The sequence below is a fragment of the Kwoniella bestiolae genome, chromosome 1 (genome assembly GCF_000512585.2).
Source record: "Kwoniella bestiolae CBS 10118 chromosome 1, complete sequence".
In the NCBI taxonomy this organism is placed as follows: Eukaryota; Fungi; Basidiomycota; class Tremellomycetes; order Tremellales; family Cryptococcaceae; genus Kwoniella; species Kwoniella bestiolae.
The window spans coordinates 938,144-961,922 of NC_089241.1; the positions used below are offsets into that span (position 1 = coordinate 938,144).

The 23,779-nt window shown below is 47.1% G+C and overlaps 8 protein-coding genes across 8 annotated transcripts; 4 read left to right on the plus strand and 4 right to left on the minus strand.

The window, feature by feature from the left end:
• Positions 1-377: 377 nt before the first annotated feature.
• Positions 378-1,442, minus strand: I302_100353 (uncharacterized protein; the record flags this gene model as incomplete). The annotated part of the gene is made up of 2 exons (XM_019190370.1): positions 378-1,108; positions 1,196-1,442. 2 exons carry the CDS (start codon positions 1,440-1,442, stop codon positions 378-380), a joined length of 978 nt encoding a protein of 325 aa, XP_019047118.1.
• Positions 1,443-1,902: 460 nt separating this feature from the next.
• I302_100354 (uncharacterized protein) lies at positions 1,903-2,970 on the minus strand (the record flags this gene model as incomplete). Its single annotated transcript, XM_019190371.1, has 1 exon — positions 1,903-2,970. One exon carries the CDS (start codon positions 2,968-2,970, stop codon positions 1,903-1,905), a length of 1,068 nt encoding a protein of 355 aa, XP_019047119.1.
• Positions 2,971-4,833: 1,863 nt separating this feature from the next.
• I302_100355 (uncharacterized protein) lies at positions 4,834-6,894 on the plus strand (the record flags this gene model as incomplete). The annotated part of the gene is made up of 3 exons (XM_019190372.1): positions 4,834-5,417; positions 5,562-5,762; positions 5,970-6,894. 3 exons carry the CDS (start codon positions 4,834-4,836, stop codon positions 6,892-6,894), a joined length of 1,710 nt encoding a protein of 569 aa, XP_019047120.1.
• Positions 6,895-8,193: 1,299 nt separating this feature from the next.
• Positions 8,194-10,990, plus strand: I302_100356 (uncharacterized protein; the record flags this gene model as incomplete). Its single annotated transcript, XM_019190374.1, has 12 exons — positions 8,194-8,215; positions 8,364-8,567; positions 8,709-9,094; positions 9,214-9,291; positions 9,360-9,425; positions 9,498-9,823; positions 9,955-10,058; positions 10,126-10,147; positions 10,216-10,297; positions 10,415-10,672; positions 10,746-10,852; positions 10,936-10,990. The coding sequence occupies 12 exons, from the start codon at positions 8,194-8,196 to the stop codon at positions 10,988-10,990; spliced, it is 1,710 nt and encodes a 569-aa protein (XP_019047122.1).
• A 658-nt stretch (positions 10,991-11,648) lies between these two features.
• I302_100357 (uncharacterized protein) lies at positions 11,649-13,356 on the plus strand (the record flags this gene model as incomplete). Its single annotated transcript, XM_065869067.1, has 5 exons — positions 11,649-11,714; positions 11,964-12,042; positions 12,151-12,451; positions 12,513-12,930; positions 13,048-13,356. 5 exons carry the CDS (start codon positions 11,649-11,651, stop codon positions 13,354-13,356), a joined length of 1,173 nt encoding a protein of 390 aa, XP_065725139.1.
• Positions 13,357-13,748: 392 nt separating this feature from the next.
• On the minus strand, positions 13,749-17,295 carry I302_100358 (6-phosphofructokinase; the record flags this gene model as incomplete). The annotated part of the gene is made up of 9 exons (XM_065869068.1): positions 13,749-14,175; positions 14,258-14,388; positions 14,454-15,158; positions 15,214-15,339; positions 15,414-15,855; positions 15,924-15,993; positions 16,048-16,200; positions 16,350-16,889; positions 16,995-17,295. The coding sequence occupies 9 exons, from the start codon at positions 17,293-17,295 to the stop codon at positions 13,749-13,751; spliced, it is 2,895 nt and encodes a 964-aa protein (XP_065725140.1).
• Positions 17,296-17,805: 510 nt separating this feature from the next.
• On the minus strand, positions 17,806-19,945 carry I302_100359 (uncharacterized protein; the record flags this gene model as incomplete). Its single annotated transcript, XM_019190377.1, has 5 exons — positions 17,806-18,294; positions 18,353-18,784; positions 18,855-19,270; positions 19,334-19,468; positions 19,561-19,945. The coding sequence occupies 5 exons, from the start codon at positions 19,943-19,945 to the stop codon at positions 17,806-17,808; spliced, it is 1,857 nt and encodes a 618-aa protein (XP_019047125.1).
• A 1,414-nt stretch (positions 19,946-21,359) lies between these two features.
• Positions 21,360-23,207, plus strand: I302_100360 (uncharacterized protein; the record flags this gene model as incomplete). Its single annotated transcript, XM_019190378.1, has 4 exons — positions 21,360-22,263; positions 22,422-22,735; positions 22,800-22,901; positions 22,992-23,207. 4 exons carry the CDS (start codon positions 21,360-21,362, stop codon positions 23,205-23,207), a joined length of 1,536 nt encoding a protein of 511 aa, XP_019047126.1.
• Between the last annotated feature and the right edge of the window lie 572 nt (positions 23,208-23,779).

Sequence of the window (23,779 nt, forward strand, 5' to 3'; positions counted from 1 at the left end):
CAGGATACCAGCCCGTCGATATGACATAGTATAAATGAAAAAGATCTGGATCTGGGATGTTTTGGTAGAGAATAGGGAATCCAAGTTGAGTGACGTGGATAACTATTCGGAAGCTGCATTGCTAAGGTACATGATACATAAATGCATGTTATATACAACATCGTTGATTCAATACTAAGATACAACGGTCAATTTCCCTTTTGCTCGTCTACTTCTATCCTCATCTCGTTATCATTCATTATAATACCATCAAATCAGTGTACCCCCCTCGACCTGACAATTCACTAACCACTCTCACATCTCCTCATACTATCAATAGTACCCAACTAACCTCATTCCCTTCTTACTGTTCTACCCGATTGAGAACCTCTATAAACCTACAAAGCTTTCTTTCCCATACTACCTTCTCCCGAGCACTTCTTACTTCCCTTTTCGGATTGGAAGGATTGCTGAGTCTCTCCGAGTTGGTCGATACGGACTTTCAGGACGAGAAGGTGTGACATGATTTCCTCCTTGAGATCGTTGAAATGGGTGGACGTGATCGGATCGAAGGCGCGGGTTATGGAAGAGACAGGATTTGTGGTCGAATTTCCTATTTCGTCTTTGCAAGAGGGAGCACCTAGTCCGTTAGTCTGAATACCTTCTGAGGACTGAGCAGCTTGATCCGTTGTCGTTGTATGGGCTGGTCGTGACTCGACGGGGCAGCTCTCGGACGGAGGGGAGGTTTGCGGGTGGTCGTTGGTGAGTTTGGGACTGGGGATGACAGATGTATCTTCATCCTTATCGTTTGATCCCTCGGTTGAAGGACTGTTGTCGGCGTTGGGTGGACCATCAAGAGTAGGTCGTAGAGTGTTTGAAGTTGATTGTTGACCAACTACCAGTCGTTTGATTTGTTCCTTCAATCTACGATTCTCTTCCTCTTGCGAATCGAGCCTTTCGATGAGCTTGTAGAGTTTTACCTCATGAGCTACGGTAACTGCCCAGTGGTGTTTTCCACGTTCGATTATCTGCTTTACGATCGTTAAAAGCCTCTCGACTGTCTCCGAATCTGTCGGATGTACCGGATGATGGTGGGTGTTCTGAGTGACCGAGTAGGTAGGAGGTTGTTCTAGATCGTTCGCATCATTTGTAGATCCAGCCAAAATGGCATAACATCAGCAGTGATCGATGCTGTAGATTGACTGAGTGAACTGACCACGACCCCTTTCAGCCCCTCTGATGCTGATCCAGAACAATGCGATAGCTTGCGTTGCCTCCATACCTGACGTTTGATCCAACATACGTGCGACGATCGATAACCACAAGATCTTGACAATTCCATCAAGGGGAAGATCGATCTTCTTTCTGATTATATCTGGGTGAACGGGTTCTCCGTCTTTCAATGTTTGAAGGTAGAGGTCGCATACCTCTTGCGGGATATCGATGGTTCGGGTGTTGGACATGTTGTAAGTGTCATGCGAATGAATCAGGTAGGTAGTCAAGGGGGAGTGGAGCCAGAGCCGGTAGATGAGAGATGAAAGATGAAAGAGAAAGAAAACAGACATGAGATGTGAACGTACTGCCTATCATCTTATATGCGTGCGGTGTGAGTGGCAAAATCACAAGTATAAGTTTACTCTGGTTGACTGGATTTGAGATGGATCATTCAAGGGGACGTGCGTGGTTCATAAAATTCCATCAATATCGATATTATTATATGCACAAATGCATATATATATAGTATGTGAATATGATACAATTTAATCGCATCCATGTACATTCTGTGATGTTCACAGATCATATCATACCCTTATCAAGTCACCAACCATTTGGCTCTCATACGCAACACCATCAACACCAATACCCAGCCACTCTCAGTGCTCGATCCAAATCCCTTAATCTTTATCTGACCAAACACCCAACTTAAACCTCCCTAACCCTAATCTTCTCATCCCCATAATCCTCCACCCTCCTCTCCTGAACTCCCAGCCTGTCCTCCAACACCTCCAACCTTCCCTGAAGATAGTTCAAAGAATTCAACAAACTCGCCATTTTACCCGGATCCATCCCCTTGATCCTCTCGTTAATCTTCTCCAGCAGATCTCTGAAGAAGAGGTTATTCTTGATATCACTATTCTGGATGGTACGTAGTTTATGCATCTCCCCTTGGAGCCATTTCAAACCTTGTCTGTCGTTTCGGGTTAATGGTAAGGCAGATTTCATATCTTCCAGTTGTGTTTTGATAGACTGGATGTCGGAATGGGAAATTTGGTGGGTTTCTTCGTATTGGTCGATTCGGATTCGCAGGGCTAGGAGGTTGGTGAGGATTTCTTGTTTGAATTGGGCGAGTGGATCACGCGCTTCTTCGGGATGAGGAGGTGTAGCATTTGGAGGGAAGAGTTGTACTTCGGGCTTCTGAGAGGGTGATTGATATTTTTGAGCTTGATTACCTTCTTCTGTCTTGGGCGGGTTGTCGGATGAAGTTGAGCTGTCCTTGGTTTCTTCCGGTGGTGGGCTGAGAACTTCGAAGCTCTCATCTGAGGATGTACTGTTCATTGGGCTGTTGACGGGTAATGGTAAGATCCTGAGACGGCCAAACTCTTGTGCGATCTGCTCGAAAGTTGTATCTGAAGCTGCAGTTTCAACTGAACGAGGTACATCTCCTTGATCAGATTGGGAGGGGGGCGAAGTTGATTTTGCTCTGGCTCCAACTTCCAATCGATGAACAGTCTTCTTCAACGCAGTAATCTCCTCATCACATGATTTCACTTCCTCCTTGAGCAACGCAATCTCCCTTTTATCTTCCATGATCTTCAAGTAGTGGAAGGACTGGACCTCGCGGAGAGATTGGAGTTGGGTGTAGATATCGTGGATTTGCTCATTCGGTTGGAGCGGTTGAGAAGGTGTGGAAGAGGAGGATGGGATGTTTTCGGAAGCTGTGCTTGCTGAGACAGGAGCAATGTTCTTCTCTATTCCAGAGAGCCAGATCATGTTAGCGGAGGGCCGCACAGACCCACCTACACTTCAGTCAAGAATCAAACCACCGATGGAATTCGCAGAGTCCCTCAGAGCATCATAAAACTCCATGATGGCCTCACGAGTCTTAGGGGCCAAATCGTCTTGCAATAGAAGACCGTTGTGGAAGTGCTCCCATCATCCCAGAAACTGTTGATCAAGTGGGACGCCAATTCTTCCTTGTATCATGCATGAATATAAGGGAGAGAAGGGACCATTTGAGCGGAAGTACAGATCTAACATCTCTTGAGGTATGGGTATGAATTTGTTGTTAGGTAGGTCAAGCATGGTGCTGTACATTCTTGGTGGAGAGCTGGTTGTAGTGAATGTATAGATGAATGATGATGAAGAAAGGTTGAACGACTTGATATTGCATCTTGTGAATGAGCTGTATGGTGATGAGTGGCAAATACTGGATCTGACATGAGGTATGTGCGAGGTCACCACGCACGACACAGCATGTCGAGTGCGTGTTTGTTCGATCGTTTGTGCTCAAAGGGACGTGCGTATTAGCTTTTTGATGGGTTTCAATATATATGCATACAGTATATCCATAAATGGGGATGAGATATACAGATTGATATCCTATAAACAACATCGCAGATCAAGTTACTTGATGAACAATTCACTCTCAGGATACGCATCGCCAATGGTTGTTCTCTAGCCATAATCGATGATCCTTTGATCACGCCAAATCTTTGTTGAAAATGATTTAATTGGAGTACGAAGGCTTGTTCGATCCTCCGATAAAGTTATAAAGCAAAGCCTGTTTATTTTGCTTACTCATTTCTTCAAGAGACCCAAAGTTCATCCAATCTTTTCCGATGCCATAGAAGTCGAGCCAATTTTGAAGGTCATTCTCAGACGGATTTTTTCTAGCACGTTCAAGTCCAACGCACATTTCTACAGTGAAAACGTTGAAAAGGCCCTAACCCTGCAGCTCCGGTACACCTTTGGCCAAGCGAACTCACGTTGTGCGTAGGCGATTTCCAGGGACTGATATCTCCCTCTAGATTTGGGAGTGGCAGAGCCCATTTGGAGAACTTTAGAAGGACTCGGTTCATCTCCGATGCAAGTGTTCGCGTTAGCACGGTAGCTTTCCCTTCCCCAGGAGTAGAACGAGGAAAAAGAAGATGGACGACTCACTCGAACATTGACCTGTTCAACGAAATTCCCAAACTCCTCACCAGTCGTATACCGCAGCACTTGCACATCCTCCCCACGACCTCTTGTGTAACTTGATTGACGATGAGCTCGAGCTCTCATCTAGTAAGTGACCTTACAGACACAAAATATTAAGCAGTCAATACATCACAGCGGCGTCTTCATTCGTTTCGGGAATACATCAGTCAGTCTGAGCCATCATTCATGTCTTCCCTGCGAGTGGGGAAAATCGGGTCTAATCCTTTATATTGCTTCAGATGAATCTGACTCAGAATCCTTTTGTTCGGGGATAGGTGGACCTCGAATGCGTCGTCGATCTTACCTTACTTGTACATCAGGTGCAAAGCAGACAGGTGGCTGCGTTTGCTGTGCTGATCCAAGTGGTAAAAGTGCCACTATTGATGAAAAGTAAACACTCAACACTGTGCTATGGTGACTGACGCGTGCACGTACCTTACTCGTAGTTGGCAATTGACTTTTTCACCTCGACCAATGACTTCTTTCTCACCACTTGATCAGTATTTCAGTACAATACATAACATACATACCGACGAGAGAGGAAAGAACACATCTACCATCAGAGTGGGCGAAGCAAGAAACCTACACATACTCGATGGTGTTTCGCCGACCATAACCTCCCTCCCTAATACATTCACCTAACTACACTCGTCAACAATGGATATCGACTCCCCCCCATCCCCATTCAACCCCGACGTAACTCAAAACTCCCCCCACAAGCACCTAGAACTACCAGGCTTCTCATCCAGCTTCCCCCTCCCATTCCGAGTCCTATTCCTCATCGGTCTCGCCCAGCTCCTCTGGGCGGTCAACCTCCATGTATTGCATGTACTGGGATTGGATATCAGTTGGATCCTTGATCTGCGGGATGATCATGATCCGGATCCACCTCCCGTAGGAGAGGAAGGGGAGATAGAACTGAGTGTACCTGGTCCCAAGGGGACGATGACAATATCGCTGGATGACGAGTTGGAGCCTGACACGCCCATCCGAGCTAGACAAAGCGAGAGGATCGTTCGACCACCATCAAATAAATTACATGGACCGGTGTATAAGCTTTTCATGCTTTATGGTGCATGGTGTGGGAGCGGATGGGTTATCTTTAGACTGTTGAGTAATGGGGTGGAAGATGAGATGGAGAGGTGGAGGGTCATTCCTGGGTTGTTGTGGTTGGGTATACTGGCGGGGGTGTTTGTTCCGTGGAGAGGAGTTGGAGAGAGGGAGAGAGCCGGTTTGAGGAGGTAAGTCAGAGTCACGCCTTCTATACATTACAAAACATCCATACATCATAGCTGTTGCATCCGTTTACTGCTTTTTGAGGTGCAGAATCTATGAACAATTCACATGTAGGCGAGGAACATCACTAATTCCCAGCTTTAAAATAGAGCTTTAAAACGTATCCTCCTCCCCCCACTCAACGCACCGATATTCTTCTGCGACGTGATCCTAGCGGATATCCTCACATCCTTCGCCAAAGTACTAGGTGATATGTGGATCTCAGCTTGTCAGATATGGTTGGGGGAGATCACGCATGGGAGAGTGGGGAGGAGCGGATGGGCTGGGTGGATCACGTTGGGTATGGTCAGGTGAGTTTGATTTGGGCGATGGGACTGGGGCGTCATTTGCTTGGCGTCAGATCTACGTCTAGTGCATCTGAGGAGAAATGGAAAGGCAGGGATAGCGAGTTTGGAGGTATGACAGACAATGGATCGGAACGATCACAACAATCACAATATTGGTTACGCCGGAAGCACAGCAGTCCAGAACTTCTTGCTAACCACATGACAACCTAGTCTCCCTTACATGCTACGTTTCCGCCAATGTCTCTTGGAATACTATCAATCCTCGTGGACGTCCTCCCGACCACTCGCCAACGCCCTCAAATATTTCTCAGCATTCCCCGTCATCTTCCTCTCCGCCGCACAGAAAACAGTCGTCAAGGAGATCGCCTCTCAGAAGGGAATAAGCGTCCAAGAGTTAGGAGAAATGCACGACAGGTGGTTCGGCGAACATCGATTGTTCAGATTATGGCTTCTGGCCGTATGTGTGAATTCGATGTTCTCCTTCTACTGGGATGTAGAGATGGATTGGGGATTGGCACTGTGCGAGGTGGATACGTGGTTAGGTCCCAGGGGAGGTCGGAAGGAAGCTGCTCTGGGATTGTTGGGTAGTCCTCATCTGGGTGGCGGGAGAGGTAGTAGTATAAGGAGAGGAAGTAATGATGGGTTTTTTGGACGGATTAAGAAGATATGGTCCGGGAGAAATACCAGTCCGATAAACCACCAGAGATCACCTTGTCCCACGCCTAATCCCACTTTCTCACCTGAACGGGAATCGTCTTCGTCAAGATCTTCCCTCTCGCCACCATTATCTACCGCACGATCCCTCTTCGCCTTTGGTCTTAGACCGATCCTCCTATTACCTGATCCATTGGTGTACCACCTCTTCGCGCTGATAGATCTAGTCTTGAGGTTTACTTGGTCCTTGAAGCTGAGTAGTCATTTACATACGATTAGTGAGATTGAGAGTGGGGTGTTCATGATGGAAGCTCTTGAGTTGATTAGAAGGTGGATGTGGGTGTTTATAAGGATAGAATGGGAGGCGGTCAAGATGGGTGAGATTGCTAGGTTTGGTAGATCGGGGACGGGGGTGAACGGGAATGGGAGTGGGAATGGCGGGGCAAGTACGTTGTGGGAAGATAAGGATGAGGATAGATAGAGGGTTGGACGAGGTGGTGTGCTGCTACTTTCCCGGAAGGTTAGGTGGACATCACACTTTTTGCATATATCAATATTCTCTTTCTCGCATGATAGATAGATTTCTGGTAGTCATTTAATGATCTCATTGGTACTGATTTGCATGAATGCTATACAACATAGATGGTGATATGCTTATGTGACTGAAAACAATGGCTTCTTGTATCGAAACAGCCTTTGCTTCATCCCGGAGCTACGCTGTTACAAGGGAAGAGATCCAAGAGGATCCGAGATCGATGGATTTACGCTACCACTTCCTGCCGAATGCTTTCTGCGATAGTGGAACGAGCTATTAGCCATCAGACCTTCTTGAGCCTGATAAATGTTATACTAGCTAAACACATTATGAAGACTCACTTGCACACACTCTCTGAACGCTCTAAATTCCTCCTCGCACATCGATTTGGACACTTCCTGATACGATTTACCAACGCATTTTCCGTATGCCAAGGACTGAAATCGAGAGCAGGTATTAGCATTAGAGACCAGGAAGTTCCCCCCATTTACTCCTTCCAGTCCGTTTGAAGGATATATGAGACCGTTAGGCATGCATAACACAAAAACAGGTCCTGCATGATGTCAAGGGTCCCGACGGACCTTCGATGTGAGAATCACTCACCTGGGCTGAGCAAGATTTCGAGGCTTTTGCCAATGTTTTCAATGGCGCTTTATCCTTGAATGTCGCCCTCGCTGGCATTTTGCGGTTGAGGCGAGACGATTGGCTCGTACGGCGGGGTAGAAGATGCTGCTCTGTAGGAGTAATTTATGTCTCTGGGAGATGACAAGCATGGAATGGATTGATTCCAAGAGGATCAAGATGGATCTTCTCCGATCGTATAGAGTGGAGGATGATAGAAGCAGGATAAAACTTAAATACGACTCCCATTTATCTTTTAACACCATGTCGTTCGTGATGATGCTGAGTGAACTGGTACTACGGTAATATGGTAATACTACTATGGTTACCAAGCAATGAATCCATTCAGTCAACAGTCTTATTCATCGCATCAACTCACCAGGTGCAATCATCATAGAAGTCTACATCATCATCATCAACCAGCACAAGAACAGAACAGAACAGGAAAGACGGATAGTACGCAAGCTCAAAGTCCCAAGAAACGTCACTTGCGTCCAATCTTACCCCACACAATACAATCCCACTCAACTCATTCAATTGACGTTTGGACCTCCTCTTCACTTTCGACGTGACGAACTTATCATCAACTCTTCCAAGTCTTCATAAGCTACCGATTAGAACAACATGTCCTGGAGAATAGGGAAGAGTGAGTATCTCATGCGCTCTCCGTCAAGTGTCGCGCAATATGCAGAATATGGGGTAAGACATATATGCTGTGTACATATGCTCCCATATTTTAATCTGCGAGTTCATTCTGACAAACTCATATGCTGACGGAAATGTTGGGATGATAGAAATAAAAGATTCAGGATTCTTAGGATCAAAGCATCATCACTCCAACACCTCATCCACCGTCACTCCAAATGATATCTCACGTTCGACCACCCCAACACCGGGCAACCCCCACCCAGATGAGGTTGCCAGGCCGCCAGTGGCCAAGTCTGGTATGCTGAAAATCAGGGTGACAGCTGCCAAGGGATTGAATCTACCACAGGGAGGTGAGTGGTGTCGTCTTCATTTACATTCGTTAGACACCAGAAATAGATTCCAAGGCATTTGCTGTGTGAACTTCAAAAACAGAAGGCGAATTATAGGATGTCATGAATTTTCAGCTGATAAATCCGTCTTACCGCTCACAGTCGCAGTCCCAGCACCTATCCAAGCAGCTCTCTCCTCACCTACCGCCTCCTCTCCCCGAGTTCCCACAAACCTCAAATCGAACAACCGCGATTCCCTCCAACGAAAACAGGTATGGTGGTTACCCTACGTCGTCCTGGAATTCGACAAGAACGAAGTCCTCGTTGATGCCTTGGGAGGAGACTTGTCATCCCCCGTATGGATGTATTCTGCTACGTTCGATGTGTCGCGGATCTCGGAATTATCAATCACCGCGTATCTGAGAACTACCCAGCCTCATCAGGATCAGGATGCCTCGAAGAAGAACGGGGAGGAGGAGGGAGATGATATGGGTAATAGCGATTTGTGTTTGGGTGGGGTTAGGTTCACTCCTGATTTGGATGCTAATGTGAGTGTCTCTACTATTTACAATCTACCATCTTCCACTTCATGATAATAGTGGAGACTGCCCTTTTGTGTTATAATGAGCGGTATCAATGGACACTGATGGATCTACGCTGTCTATAGAAAACAACCGATGAATGGATAAACGTTTCTGGTGGTACTGGTGCTTTCCACGTACAAGTGTCGTTCAAACCTCAACAGGTGAGCTACCAAAGCGACACGGGAGTATCTGTCACACGGATGTAGCTCATATGTCATGTTTTTATCAGGGCCAACCATTGACTATTGACAGTTTCGAGTTGCTCAAAGTTATCGGTAAAGGATCTTTCGGAAAGGTGAGTGCTGCATTCTCGGTACTATCCAGGGAAAGAATGTGGGAGAATTGACGGTTGTACCCTTTGTAACAGGTGATGCAAGTAAGGAAAAGAGACACATTACGAATTTACGCCCTCAAAACCATCCGAAAAGCCCACATCGTCTCAAGATCGGAAGTAACCCATACCCTTGCAGAACGAACCGTCTTGGCTCAAGTTAATTGTCCTTTCATCGTACCTCTGAAATTCTCTTTCCAATCTACCGAGAAGCTTTATTTGGTATTGGCGTTCGTGAATGGTGGAGAATTATTCCATCATTTGCAAAGGGAAGGGAAGTTTAACGAGACGAGATCGAGGTTCTATGCTGCAGAATTGCTATTGGCTTTGGAACATTTACATGGATTCAATGTGATTTACCGGTAAGTAATAACGGTTTGATTCTCATTCTCCCGCAAGGTATCTATACGTGTTGGGCGGATGACAATGATAGCTAGTTCATCCATCTCGATGTGCGTGGTACGAAAGCTAACACGATGTGCAACCTTCGCAGAGATCTGAAACCCGAGAACATCCTTTTGGACTACTCTGGTAATATCGCTTTGTGCGATTTCGGCTTGTGTAAACTCAACATGTCCGCCTCTGACACTACGAATAGTGAGTTAGGTGACCAACTTGTGGAGAAGATACTGGCTACTGCTAACACCTGGCATTCTTTCAATAGCTTTCTGTGGAACTCCTGAATAGTGAGCTGGGATCTCTTGATATTATTACTTTAAGACCATGAAGCTGACAGGAGCTATTTGGGTCCTAGTCTTGCTCCTGAATTGCTCTCCGGCCACGGCTATACCAAATGTGTCGATTGGTGGACTCTTGGTGTATTATTATATGAAATGGTGAGTCGATCTTTCAGATACTACTACAGCTTGAAGAGTCAAAAAACCTCGCATCCATACCATTCTCTGCATATTGTATCTCGGGGGATGCTAAAATCAATTACTCTTCATGATTAGCTTACCGGTCTCCCCCCCTTCTACGACGAAAATACCAACGAAATGTATCGAAAGATCTTGTCCGACCCACTTCGATTCCCCGATTCCATGGGATCGGAAGCGCGATCGTTGTTGACTCAGCTGTTGAACCGTGATCCAGCTAGAAGGTTGGGTGTGAATGGTGCTCAGGAGATCAAGGACCATCCATTCTTCGCTAGACATATCAAGTTCCAGAAATTGTGGAATAAACAGATCCAACCGCCTTTCAAGCCTGCTGTGGTGAGTGCGGTTGTGTTTCACACTTATATACAGAAGGAGGTATGCTGAGATGAGGTCGTGTCCGCTGGTATAGGCAAGTGCGATCGATACTTCCAACTTTGACGAGGAGTTCACATCTGAAGTACCCCTCGATTCGGTTGTGGATGATTCACACTTGTCGCAGACTGTACAACAGCAATTGTGAGTCTATGTCGACGTTGTACTTTGTGCCGTTGCATAACACTGTAAGTGTGTATTGAGCTGATGATGGTCGATCATCGCAGTGAGGGATTCTCGTGGAGTGTATCGCCTCTCGGTGAATCCGTCGGACGATATTAGGTGGTGTGGTAGGATCGTGAGATATCACTAAATGACATGGTTTGTTAGACGAAGTGACACCACCGCCAACGAGCATTTGAATAAGATCTTCCGAGATCTTGTATACCACATCTTGATACCTCTTCTTTTGCTTCTGTGTTTTTGCACCTCATTCATTCTTTTTGCTGTCTTTGACCTTTGGTGCCATTCTTGTTTATATGAAATTATATCACTAGTAGAAAAATAGCTCTGGCTGGAAGATGTATTTGTGTCTCTCTCTTACTAGTGGTTCTAGATATAAGCCTTATCACGAGCTGTAAACGTGTCTCTCTCTGCTTTCTTGCGATTGCCCAGCTCGCATAGATAAGGTGTAGTAGGTATGCATAGGTTCAAGACGGATGATAGAAAGCAACGAGCGGCTCCTCCGGTATTCGCCGGATCGACCAACCGACCAAAAATGCGATCGGACATCCCGGACCGGGCGGGGGACAAGAGAACGGATATATATCGTCTGAGTGAAATGCATAGAGAGTGTAATTGTTGGTTCTACTTTTACATGGAAATACGAATCATACCTTGTTGTCTATACTGAAATCAGGTCATATAACTGTATATACCACCCCGATATCAACTGTCAATAACCACTAGATCAGGTCAAAGAAAGGAAGAATACATAAAAATGTCTTTGGAAGGTAAAACATCGCAGACTGCTATTGTGTGTCACGACGGGAATGACCTGAGGACGGTGAGTTGTAGTCTCTCACTGAGGCGCAAGGTGGAAGAATGGGGGTAGTGGGCAGGGTGCTGAGCGAAGTGCGAGAGAGTAGTACGCATCTGGCAGGGGATGTGCAGTAGACGACCTGATAGACCTGTCGCGATCGTCGTTGTGGCGATGGGACGGAGCTCCTCTTCCGTGAGACTGTCGGGAGTGGGTGAGAAAGGCGATATCATCTTGGGATTTAGGCTGATCATATTGATGAATCCACGCTTGTAGGAACAACGAGAGATCCCTCAGCCTAAAGATGGAGAAGTTCAGATTCAAGTTGCCGTCACTGGATTATGTGGATCCGATCGTGAGTCACTCTACCAGCGAGATACCTCCTCCCCATCTCCCATTCGTATCTGTATCCCGATGACACAAGGTGTACACTCATTCTGATATACTTGTTCGCCATGATTAGTCCACTACTACCTTCACGGTGCCAACGGGATATTCAAAATCCGCGAACCGCTCGTCCTAGGGCACGAAGCAGGCGGTATAATCTCCGCCGTCGGACCCAATGTGAACTCCGCCTTCGGCCTGAAAGTAGGCGATAAAGTAGCTATGGAAGTGGGTGTTTCATGTAAGAGCTGTAAGAACTGCAGGAAGGGAAGGTACAACCTCTGTAAGAATATGAGGTTCGCCAGTTCTGCCAAGACTTTCCCGCATTTGGATGGAACGTTGAGGGAGGTCATGACTTGGCCTGCGGAGTTGGTTTACAAGTGAGTGGGCGGTCATGCTCCGTATCTGATCCAAAAGCTAACACCCTACTCCACCCCACAGACTCCCACCATCCCTCGACCTAGCCCTCGCAGCCCTCGCCGAACCCCTCTCAGTCGTCCTGCACGCCTGGCGCCGAGCAAACCTCCAGCCAGGTGCCAAAGTCCTCGTGATTGGTACCGGTGCCGTCGGATTGCTAGCCTGTGCCCTCGCAAGAGCATCAGGATCCACAACAGTCGTAGCAGTAGATATCGAGCAGGGTAAACTCGATTTCGCCCAACAGCAAAATTGGACGACAGGGACGTTCTGTCTCCCCCGGGGACCTAGGGTATCGGGCCTGGAGGCTTTGGAGGCTGCTGAGAAATCTTGGAAAGCCCTCAAAGAGAGTGATGCGGTCCAGTCAGTCGAGGGGTTGGAAGATGGTTTCGATGCGGTGTTTGAATGTACGGGTGTGGAAAGCTGTATGCAGATGGCTCCTATGGTGGGTGGTTCTGGTTTACAAATTACTCAGTGTTGGGGACGAAAGCTCTACTATGAGGAAATTTAAACAAACAATGATATCACATCGCAAAGACATCTCGCTGACGCTCGTTAATAGGCCGCAGCAATAGGTACCAAAGTCCTCTACGTAGGCATGGGCACCAAAGTCCTCTCCCTCCCCTGTGGACCCTCCCTCCTCTCCGAAGTAGACCTAATCGGAGTATTCAGATACGCCAACACCTACCCCGATGCCCTCGCGTTATTGGCGTCTGGTAAATTGGGTGACGTGGGTGCTATGGCATCGCATTATTATCCACTCGAGAATGCAAAGGACGCGTTCGAGGATTTGAAGAGGGGTAGGGACGCTAATGGGAAGACTGTTATTAAGCCTATGGTGGGGAATTTGAAGTTGGTCGGGAAAGCGTAGGAAGTTGGCGTCTTATCGGATTATGTAGCCTTGGTAGTTGTTACTTGATACTCGTTTTGATCTCGATCTCGGATGTTATTTGTCATGTTACCTGACTTGTTTCACGGTAGCTTTGATGCGCAACTCGTCGAACTGCAGAAGATGTGAGAACAAACTTCAAGCGATGACGCAATAATAATGTTACCACACTTATCCAAACGTCTATGCATGAGTCAATAGTTTCAAACGATTTACTAATTCACTACATACTGATCTTATCGACCCTACCAAACGATTCCGAGAGTTGTGATTATATTCAACTTCAATGACTTCTTCCTTTATAGTTTCAACCACGACCGATACCTTTCCAGGCAATCCTACATCGATAGACTGCTAAACGACCCTCGGTGCACCTATGAAGACACCAATCCCTGTCTTCCACCCATGATCTCCGCCAATCTCTTGATATCAGACCACCACTCGTCTTTCCCCCTCCTCAATTTCATATCCGTATGCTTCAACACCTCCTCCATAGTGGCATACACAATCTTGCTCCCCCTGATCGCAATCATCGTAGCGGTCTCAGTCGAGTAGGCAGGTTTCTTGTGCTTAGATCCACTTCGGTGGGATGATTGCGAGTTGGGTGTGGCGTGTTTCTCGAGGAATTGCATACATCTCAAAGCCAATCTTGCAGCTCGAGTTCGGTCCATGGGAGAGGGGGTTCCTCCTTGGAGGGTATGACCTAGCGAGGCGGATCGGGCGTCGAAGAGCTCTTTACCTTCTTCTTTGAAGATCTTGGTGAGCACTTCGGTGGTGTAGATAGAGGAGGATTTCTCGGATCTAAGCGAAAACAGTTATCAGTTCAGATTTCAAACCCCCTATATAGGTCATAGGCTGTCAAATGGATGGAACGTTTACTCACTTGATTACCAATCGACCTTCACTCTTACCCTTAGCATCTAATGAGTATCTCTTGGTCAAGAATTCTACGTCTTCCTGCAGGAGTTTGAGCGAGATACCGTCCTCAGGAGTGTACACAAGTACAGCACCCACCTGAATGATTCAAGCGTCAGCTTCTTCACTTCCATTTAAATGCAGAAAACATTGCCCATACTCACAGCTAAGGCACCCATAGTAGCGAGATAACCGCTCATACCACCCTGAGTCTCCACAACGAACACTCTGTTCCTACTCGCCGAAGCGGATTGTCTAATAGCATCACAAGCATCTACCAGAGCATTGAGGGAAGTGTCACTTCCCAAAGAGAAGTCCGTCATAGGTACGTTGTTGGAGATGGTGGCTGGTAAGTGGACCATGGGGATTTGGAAGCTTGGGTAATTGGCTCGGTTCTGCTCGAGAATCATGAGAGAATGGAAGGCTTCAAATCCACCAATGACTAACAACCCATCCAACGCATGTCTTTGGAATCCTGCTGCAACACTACCGAGATCAACACTGGGCAATGTTCGGTTGGTACCCAATTCTGATCCACCCCGAGTAGTCCAAGTGTCTACTCTCAACCATGAGAGCTCGGAGACATTATCGTCGAGAAGACCTTCAAAACCGTTGTAGATGGCTACAGGGGTGTGACCTCGATTATGACAGAATCGTACGGCTTGTCGAGTGGCGGCGTTCATACCTCCCGCAGGAGCTCCGACGTGGACTATACCGATTCGGAGTCTCTTATCCTTGGGTGCTTCTTCGTTGACAGCGAGCGAAGAACTGATTTGGAAGGCTTGTAACATTTCTCGGAACTCGGAATCTCGGTGGCTCATAGCTTCAGCGAAGTTTCGGTTTTCGATGCACTTCGCAACGGCTTGAGTCTGAGAAGCAATGTCAGCAAAGCAAAGACGATGCGGAAGCAAAGATGGTACTCACTTCGGCGACAGCCTCGAGAAGAGGTACTCTGGTGATCTTATTCTCTTGGGTACCAATCATGTATGAAGGAGTTTCAGGAGTAGCTTCGAGAAGCGCTTGAACGGCTTGTACACCTTGGAGGGTGGGCTATTGTGTGGTAGGATAGGATATCAGCTACTTTGGCTGCAATTTCCGATTCATTGAGCAGGACGCTGACTCACCAAAATTCTATCATAAGCACAAGGTCTTCCACCTCGTTGCGTGTGACCTAAAGTAGTAACTCTGGTATCCAGACCTAATCTATCCACCAAGATATCCTTGACATAATCAGGTTTGATAGGCTTCAAGTTCCTGTCTAGAGCACCTTCGGCAACAATGACAATAGACTTTCTTTTACCGACCTTTCGGTGGGATTGAAGTAAGTTACACATCTCAGTCTCCCAGTCGTCGGTCTCAGGAGGTGATTCGGGAATGAAGATGAAATCTGCTCCCATCGCTACACCGGCAAGCAAAGCCAACCATCCACAGTGTCTACCCATAACTTCGATGACGAATGCTCGGGAATGGGAAGAAGCGGTGGAGGCGATAGAATCGATAGATTCACAGATTCGGTGTAACGCGGTGGGGGCACCAATAGTGAGATCGGTCATGGACATGTCATTGCTGGTCATGATGTCAGCTTAGCCGTTGATTTGACGATGATCGAGAAGCTGAAAAACTCCTTCACTCACTCGATAGATCCGACAAGACCGACAATGTTCAAGTGTCTGTATGTTTCTGCTTGCTCCTCGTCGATTTTGCCTGCGATGGGTGCTTTGAGCTAAACAAGCGATCGCCAGAAACTGGCTAGCTCACCTGTAATAAGGAGCTCTTCCACGAGACTTGGCCATTCTCCTCTCAATTTGTCTGCACCGGTCAAAGAACCATCACCACCACAAACGGCCAAACAGTCGATACCATATTTGATAAGGTTATGAGCGGCTTGAAGTCTTCCTGATCTTTCTCTGACTGTGTAAATGAGGAGGAAGTATATCAGCATATCGGTTTTATCTCAATGGTTATGCGGAGATTTGATACAATTGGTCCAGAATGTCGAGGGAATGATACTGGGGATGGAGTGTCATACAGTCATTCAGACAAGGACATGTTAAACTCACAAGAAGGGCATCTGGAAGATCCAATAAGGGTACCTCCCTCACCCAACCAACCTCTCACATCGTCCCATCCAACTCTGACTATATATCTCCCTTTGAGGGATTTACCCTTCTCATCCTCCTCATCAGCAATAACCATAGATTGTAATCCATGAGCCTGCATCTCTTCGACATCTCCCTCACCCGCACCATCTTTGAGTAACTCTCCGAATCCGAAACTGAGCGGTGCGTTCGACAAAGGAGCGACCCCACTGGGATCAGTAAAGTTGACTCGGACCTTGTCCCGATCTTCTTCGGCTTGTTCGTTCAGTTCGTGTGTGGCTTTCTCCAATTCCATCTGTTTTGAAGGTGGTAATGAGGAGAATGATACGGATTTGGTAGGTTGCAAGACGGGGGATTGGTTGGCTGATGCCGCAGGGGTTCGTTTGGGGGTGGTGAATGGTGTTGGTTCAGAGGTGTTTCCTCGGACGAGACCTTCCCACCCTTCTCGGATGATGTAGGCTTGACATCCCCTTGCGATGGATTGTCTGACGACGGCACGAACTGCACAAAGCGGAGTATTAGCATTGCTCCAGACGACCGCTTTGTATGTGGATAATGTGACCGATGGGAAAGAATACTCTCACGCCAAGAAAAGCACAAACTCACCAGCAGCATTCATACCAGCACTATCACCCCCCGAGGTCAACACAGCGACATTCTTCTGTCTCTTATTCCTCGCAGCTGGGGATTTCGCTCCATCTTCAGCTACGGTAGGTACTTTGATACCCTCAGCCTTGTCCAGTAGACCCTCAGAGACACCTTCCAGGTCCTTTGTTCGGGGTTCAGATTCACCCTGTCGTGAGTCCTGGGGGACGGGCGTCATTGCTTCTGACTGTTGATCTGCGACGTGATTTGGGTTTGATTCTGTGTCGCTGACTAGAGCGTCGATGGTCTTGCTTGATAGCATGATACTTTGTTGTGGTTATTATAATATAGAAAAGAAGAGAATGAGAATGGACCTGTTGAGTCAAGAAGGGGTCCTTAGGCTGTGGGGATGGGTAAAATGCCGCCGGGACGAAAAAGTTTTGGGTTATGACGTTTACTCGTTTTATTCCGGGGGTCATAGCGCATCAGTGATTAGTGATCAGTGATCAATCACGTGTTTATGCCTTTTATAGGGTAATATACTCAATAACCAAACGAGGCACTCCTTGCCATATTCACACATCACACTCGCTTGCATTATTAGTCAAAGAGATCTCATTTATCCCTTGTTATTCCGCATTCCGTCACTCTTCATCAACGACCGATCGGGTGAGGATGGACATGGTAGTGGACGTTTCAAAAAAGTGCATGATTCGTATATACAAGATACAAATGTGTCGCAATGACCAAACGTAGGAAGATAAGGGGAATAAGCCAGCTACATAATACCAACGTGACGTTGGACAATACAAAACAACCAACCCCGTCAAACTTATGCCCCAACCTCATCAACATCCATCTCATCACCCATCATCCCAATAATCTGATCCTCCACGGATTTCTCATCCCTCTCCTCGTCCTCCCCTATCCCCTCGTATATACTATTCAGAGGTATCCCAACAACTTGACCCCTAGGTCGTTCCTTCATAAGCTGTCCAACAGAGTCCAACCAATGTTGTCGCGTCGCAACTGCCTTCTTCAAATTATCAGGTATAGGAGGTTTAATCGATGCTCCACCAGAATTAGCATTTTTCTTGGGTGTCGAGCCATATTTCTTGATTCGTTTGGCCCAACCGCTCTCGATCGATTTTTCAATCCCTTCTAATAGGTTCGTGTATTCGTTATATGCTAATCTCTGTTTGGCTATCTCTGCTAATCGAGATTTACGAGCTTCGTTGAGAAGTGTTTGTTGAGATAGTAATCTCTGAGACTGCCGAAGGGCTGAGGTGATTTCGTCGTCTTCTCTATTTGCTGGATCGAACTGAGAAAGTAAAATCAACATGAGTCATACAAATTTCCGGTCGCATGAAGGAACTCACTTCATCGTGTTCCCCTAAAAGCATTACTGCTTTCAACTCCTTCTTCATCCTTTCTTCCAGATCTACTACATCCACCTTCGCAGGTTCTCTATTCGCCATTTCAGCTTCCAAAGCAGACGTATCCTGTTTATCCTCATTTTTGTCCTTCTTGTCACCGAACCCTAATCTGCCCACTACAGCAGCGACGACCCTTTCCGTCAGACTACCTAAACCCCTTTGCTCATCTACCAATGTATCATCCCGAAGCTCAGTGGTAGGTACGAACCGAGGTAATGTGGGTGGACCGTTGGACTGTTGCAATATCTGTTGTTGTCGCAAATTCGGTACGGGCATACGAGAGGTGGTGCCGGGTGGATTCCCATCTTCCTCATCCCATATCTCGGTATAATGTCGACCACGAGCAGGTATCTCAAATGCTTCTGGTGCATCAGCCTATCATGAGTATCGATACCAAAGTCAGCTTATTGCCCCTGCTAAGGGATGCGGGGCGATGACAGCTCACCTTGAATCCCAACATCGCCAAATCATCCTCCCTCACATCCCTCAGATACGGTTCTACACCACTCCAAAAAGTGGGGAAAGCAACCTGAGAAGGAGCCTTGGCATTACTGAAATCTTCGTCCACCTCACTCTGCTTCTTCGGTCCAGGTTTCATAGGCTTCTGTACCCCTGGACGGGGAGGGACGAGTGGTCGGACCGGTACAGAAGGGAGGGAGAAGTCTATATGGCTTGATGGACCCGATATCGGAGGTGTAGGGGACGGTTCGGTGGGCGGTCGAGAATGTTTGGCTTGAGATAGGGGATGAGACTGAGATAGTTTGAGCTTTAATCCGGAAGTAGAAGATTGATGAGGATGGGCATGATGGCCGAATTGAGGTGGTGGTGAAAGGTGGTTGAAAGATCGGTCCCGTGCTTGAGCTGGTTAACCGAATATTCTATCAGCAAGAGATAATACAATTGAAGCAGTAGTGAGATACTCACAAGCAGCTTCATCATCGCTGTCAAGTACTCTTTTCGTTTTCTTCTTCTTCACATGGCCGCCATAGGTTACGGGTGTACCGTGTCCATGGCCCGGTCTGAACGATGCACTCGAAGCATTTGAAGGTACCGGTGATACTATGAGCATATCAATCAGCCAATATCCTCCTAATCTTCCCCTTAAGGAGAACTTCGATAGACCTGAGCATGAAAGTTGAGTGAATACTCACAAGATGTCCTCTCCCTCTTGACTCGCACACTACCAGGACTCCCCACCTTCTTACTCTGACTTTCCACCCTCATTCTCTCGAGAGCTTCCAACCTCATCCCAGCCTTCTCATTAGCTTCCAAAGCAGCTCGTTCCCTCTCCTCATCTTCCCGTTCTTTCCTCTTCCTCTTCTCTTCCTTTTTACTCCTTATAGTAGACTCATGATGACTCCCACTGCCACTTCCACCTGCCGCTGCCGTGGCAGCTGCTGCGCCGACGGTCTTGGCATGATCTAATAAATGTACCCTTATGCTTTCTAAGTCATTGACATTGGGCAAGGCGGGATATGTGGTCGACTGGATCAGGGACAGGACGTGGGATTCGTAGGTGGATGGGCGGATCGGCATGGTGAAGAGCTTTCCGGGATCGATGAGTCCATGTAGACACCCTATGAGTGAGTGAAGATGCTCTGAAAGGTCGTGTGGATCAGTCCTGAGGTTTTAGCACAGAGGTATGAATAAATATTGGATAATTGATGTTTTTCTAAAGCAAAGAAAGGAAAGACCAGTCAAAGTTGATGTTGTCAGTCTCCCAGTCATGTTGACGATTTACATATCAGAGGAGTAGCGTATCTACCATGTGAGATTCACGTGGTGGGCTCCCTGTAGTCACATTACACGTAACCAGTCAGCACTTCACGCGTCTTTCATTGTCATAAGGGAATTGTCGATTGATGTTGTTTTCTGACTTGTCCCGCATCAGGTATGCTCATGAAGGCCAATGAAGCTGCTGACACCGTCGACATCGGCCACGTCGCCTACATCCAATTGCAAGGAACTTCGGGCACCGGTAGCAAGTCTACCGATGTCAGATTAGCGAAGTAGGGATGACAAGTACGCCAGCCCGCCGTCGATCCCGGAAGGCTCCCATCAATCAATCAACAGCGCCCTAACTTCCATCAAAAGAGGAGCATGTACAATTCGCTTCCTCCACGACTCAACAGGCGCTCGATCCTTTCATTCAGCCATAACAACATCCGAAGTCCATCGCCAATGAGCTAATCAAGGTTTTAGCTTTTTGATGAAGGAGGGAGGGTGTGGGCGTACATTTGATGGTGATCAGGTACTTCGGACCTATACAACACACTGACCCCTTTGACACGACACATGTGCGTGGCTGATTTCATGATATTTCCTGAGAACACAATCGTTCCCTCGTAGATTGATACCTAAGTAGTGTAATCTCTTACATTCTAAGACTAATGGAGTCAACTAAATTGCTCACCTGACACTACTGAGAAAAGAGAACCACGTAGATAGTAAGCCTTTCCCACTCGCAGCTTATTCGGTTCGGCCTCGGACCACGATCCAAGCTTCCTTTAAGCTCTCGCTTCGATGATGAATCATCATTCTTTGATCCGATCCACTTCACAGCTTTGAGGGAAGTACGTTAGTATGTTATACCTGCTTTGAGTGTTTCGACTAACCTTAAAAGCCTGTTTAAGACGAATCATCTCCGGTCATCCATCAGAATCAATCCAAATCTCGGTGATCTCGGTTGCTGGAATGATTGTATGTGGGAAAGTATCTGTGGGTGAGTGAGATTGATGGATGTGAAGCGAGGCGAAGGTCAGAGAGTCGTGTCTGGTCGATTCCGAAAAGTATGAACCGAAGTTGAATGCTCTCAGCTCGAGATGTGGGATAGCGAAAGGTATAAATACCCCTCTTCCTCTCTCATCTGATTCCAATCTTCCCATCTCAACTCTACTCAACGATCCGATTTGCCCACGACCAAATACCAAGTCCAAACTCATCCAACAGAATGTCCGTCTACGCCCTACCCCCTCAAATGACCTCGCACAACCCCACTCCCGTCTCTCAACCAGTATTCCACAACCCCAATTCCAACCAGCCTCCGCATGTTCAACAACCTCAATACCCGGGACAAAACAACTACCAACAACACCCCGCTAACGTTGGTTACTCAAGCTCCACCCCGTCCGGAGTGACCAGCCCCACCCATTCTACCATCACCATTACCAATGGGACCACCATCCCCGTAGCTCATCCGCCTACTATCCACGGTACCACTCCTATCATTTCTGGTAAACCCGTTCAAGGGGGTGTTGCGCCCGTCCATCCTGAGATCTCCAGCTCGGGCGGTATAATCGTTTTCAACCCTGCTACTGGAACCCAAACCGGTGTCGGATCGGCTCCCGACAAATCACAAGGAGGTCCCATCGTTCTCGCCCCTCCAGGTGGTGGTCCCATCGTCGTAGTCGACGCTAACAAACCCAACACTGGCGTGCAAGAACCCAACGGTGCGACTGTAGTCTTCAACCCTGCCAAAGGCGACTCCTCCACCGTCCATTCAGGAAGTACCACCGTCTACCACCCTCCCACCACCAACTCAAGTGTCGTCCAATCGGGAAGTAATACCGTGTATGATTCGGCTGTCGTTCGAACCGGAACCTTGGCCATTCCTAGAGAAATCATCGATAAAGTCAAGTGGGAGACTGAGGCGTGTTTCTACGTCCCTATCGCCGCTAAGGAATTAGCCGAGAAAGGTGTCATCCACTTGCCTCTCAATGAAGTTGAGAAGACCAAGGCCCATCAATTGTTGGATTACTGTCTGTTTGGCGAGGGTGCCAATCTTTATAGGAATGTGTTGGCTAAGGGTGACGCTTTGAGGTTTAGGGAGAAGTTGGCTAGCTTCGAGAAGAAAGGTGAGTTGTGCTCTACACGGATATTCGTCCTTCAACAATATTCCCTCTAAATATCATTGCAAGATCATCCTGAGTTCTTCTCCGTCACAATGGTTACAGTATGTATGAAGATGTGTGTAGAACTTACTTGACTAATATCCACTTTGGCTCGTACGTAGCCGAGCCTAAAACCGAAATCAACATCTCCTCGATCAAGGACCAACTCAAGTTCGAACTCAAGAACGATCTCCTCGCCCAACTCAAATCCGAGCTCAAAGCCGAACTACGATCCCAACTCCGAGCTGAAATCATGGATGAAGTTCACACCGAGATCTCCAAGATCAACGGCAGGATCGATAAGCTGCAAAATTATGTTGTTGACCTTCATAATAAACAGAATGATGAGTTGTCAGCTAGGATTGTCGCTGTCGCTAATAGGGTTGATGGGTTGAAGAGGGAGTATAACACTTTCGTCGATCAGGTTCATATCAAGGTGAGCGCCCATCCCCTCAATCTCACTATATTTCGTGGAAGCTGAAGTCGTACGATGTGAATAGGACATGAACAAGGTTCTCCTCGCTGCTGGAAGATGGGCTCATCCCGTCCCCACCCTCAAAGGGAACTATGGTCCTGATAGTCTTGAAACATGGAACGATGGGGTAAGTGTCCACATCTCTCCTATCTCTCCTCATAACACTCAACCACACATTAGAATGTACAAAAGCAGTCACTAACATGCACACCAACAGAGATGGACCCTCTACGTCCCCGACGTGATCAAAAACCTTCCCTCTGACCAGCTCGACCAATGGCTCGAATCGTACTGTATCGGCGAACATTCCCGAAACTTTGGTTTCCTCAGAGACGTCCCCGTGCACGTCAAGAAGGCAATCCTATTTCATTTCATCGGTGGGAAGTGTGATCCCGAGTTCTTCCCTAATGAGCAGAAGGTTCTCCACTTCTAGATGTCTGATCGGTGAATGCCTAAGGTTCGCCGAGGAAAGGAAAGGAGTTGGGTAGAGGGATGACGACAGAGTTAGGGAATCTCCTATATATTTGGGTGATTAGAGGCTATTGACTTGAATCGGCTGCGTAATTAACAAAGATTGTATTGTACATATTCTCCAATAACTTTAAACAAATTAAATGTTCAATCAATATATGCAGTCGGAACTGTACACAGAAGTTGGTGGATGCCACATTTCCAAACGTTGTAACAACAGGCAATGGAGAGTTTGGGAGTATGTACGAGGTTAGCATTACTAACGTCAACATCGTACATGACTGGCTAATGCGTACGCGTGTTGTACGCAGTGACTATCTTGACGACAGCTCAGAATACCACATCAAATTTACAACGCAAAATTCCCCATCAGACCCATCCTTGCATCTCTTTCTACAACGCACAAACCTTATCCTGCAAATCCACTCCGATATGTTAGCATTTTCTCAGTATCTTCATACATCTACCTAGTCTCAAAGACTCCCTCAGAATGTCCGCCCCCCTCCTTGTCCCGCGGGTCATCCGTTATCATCA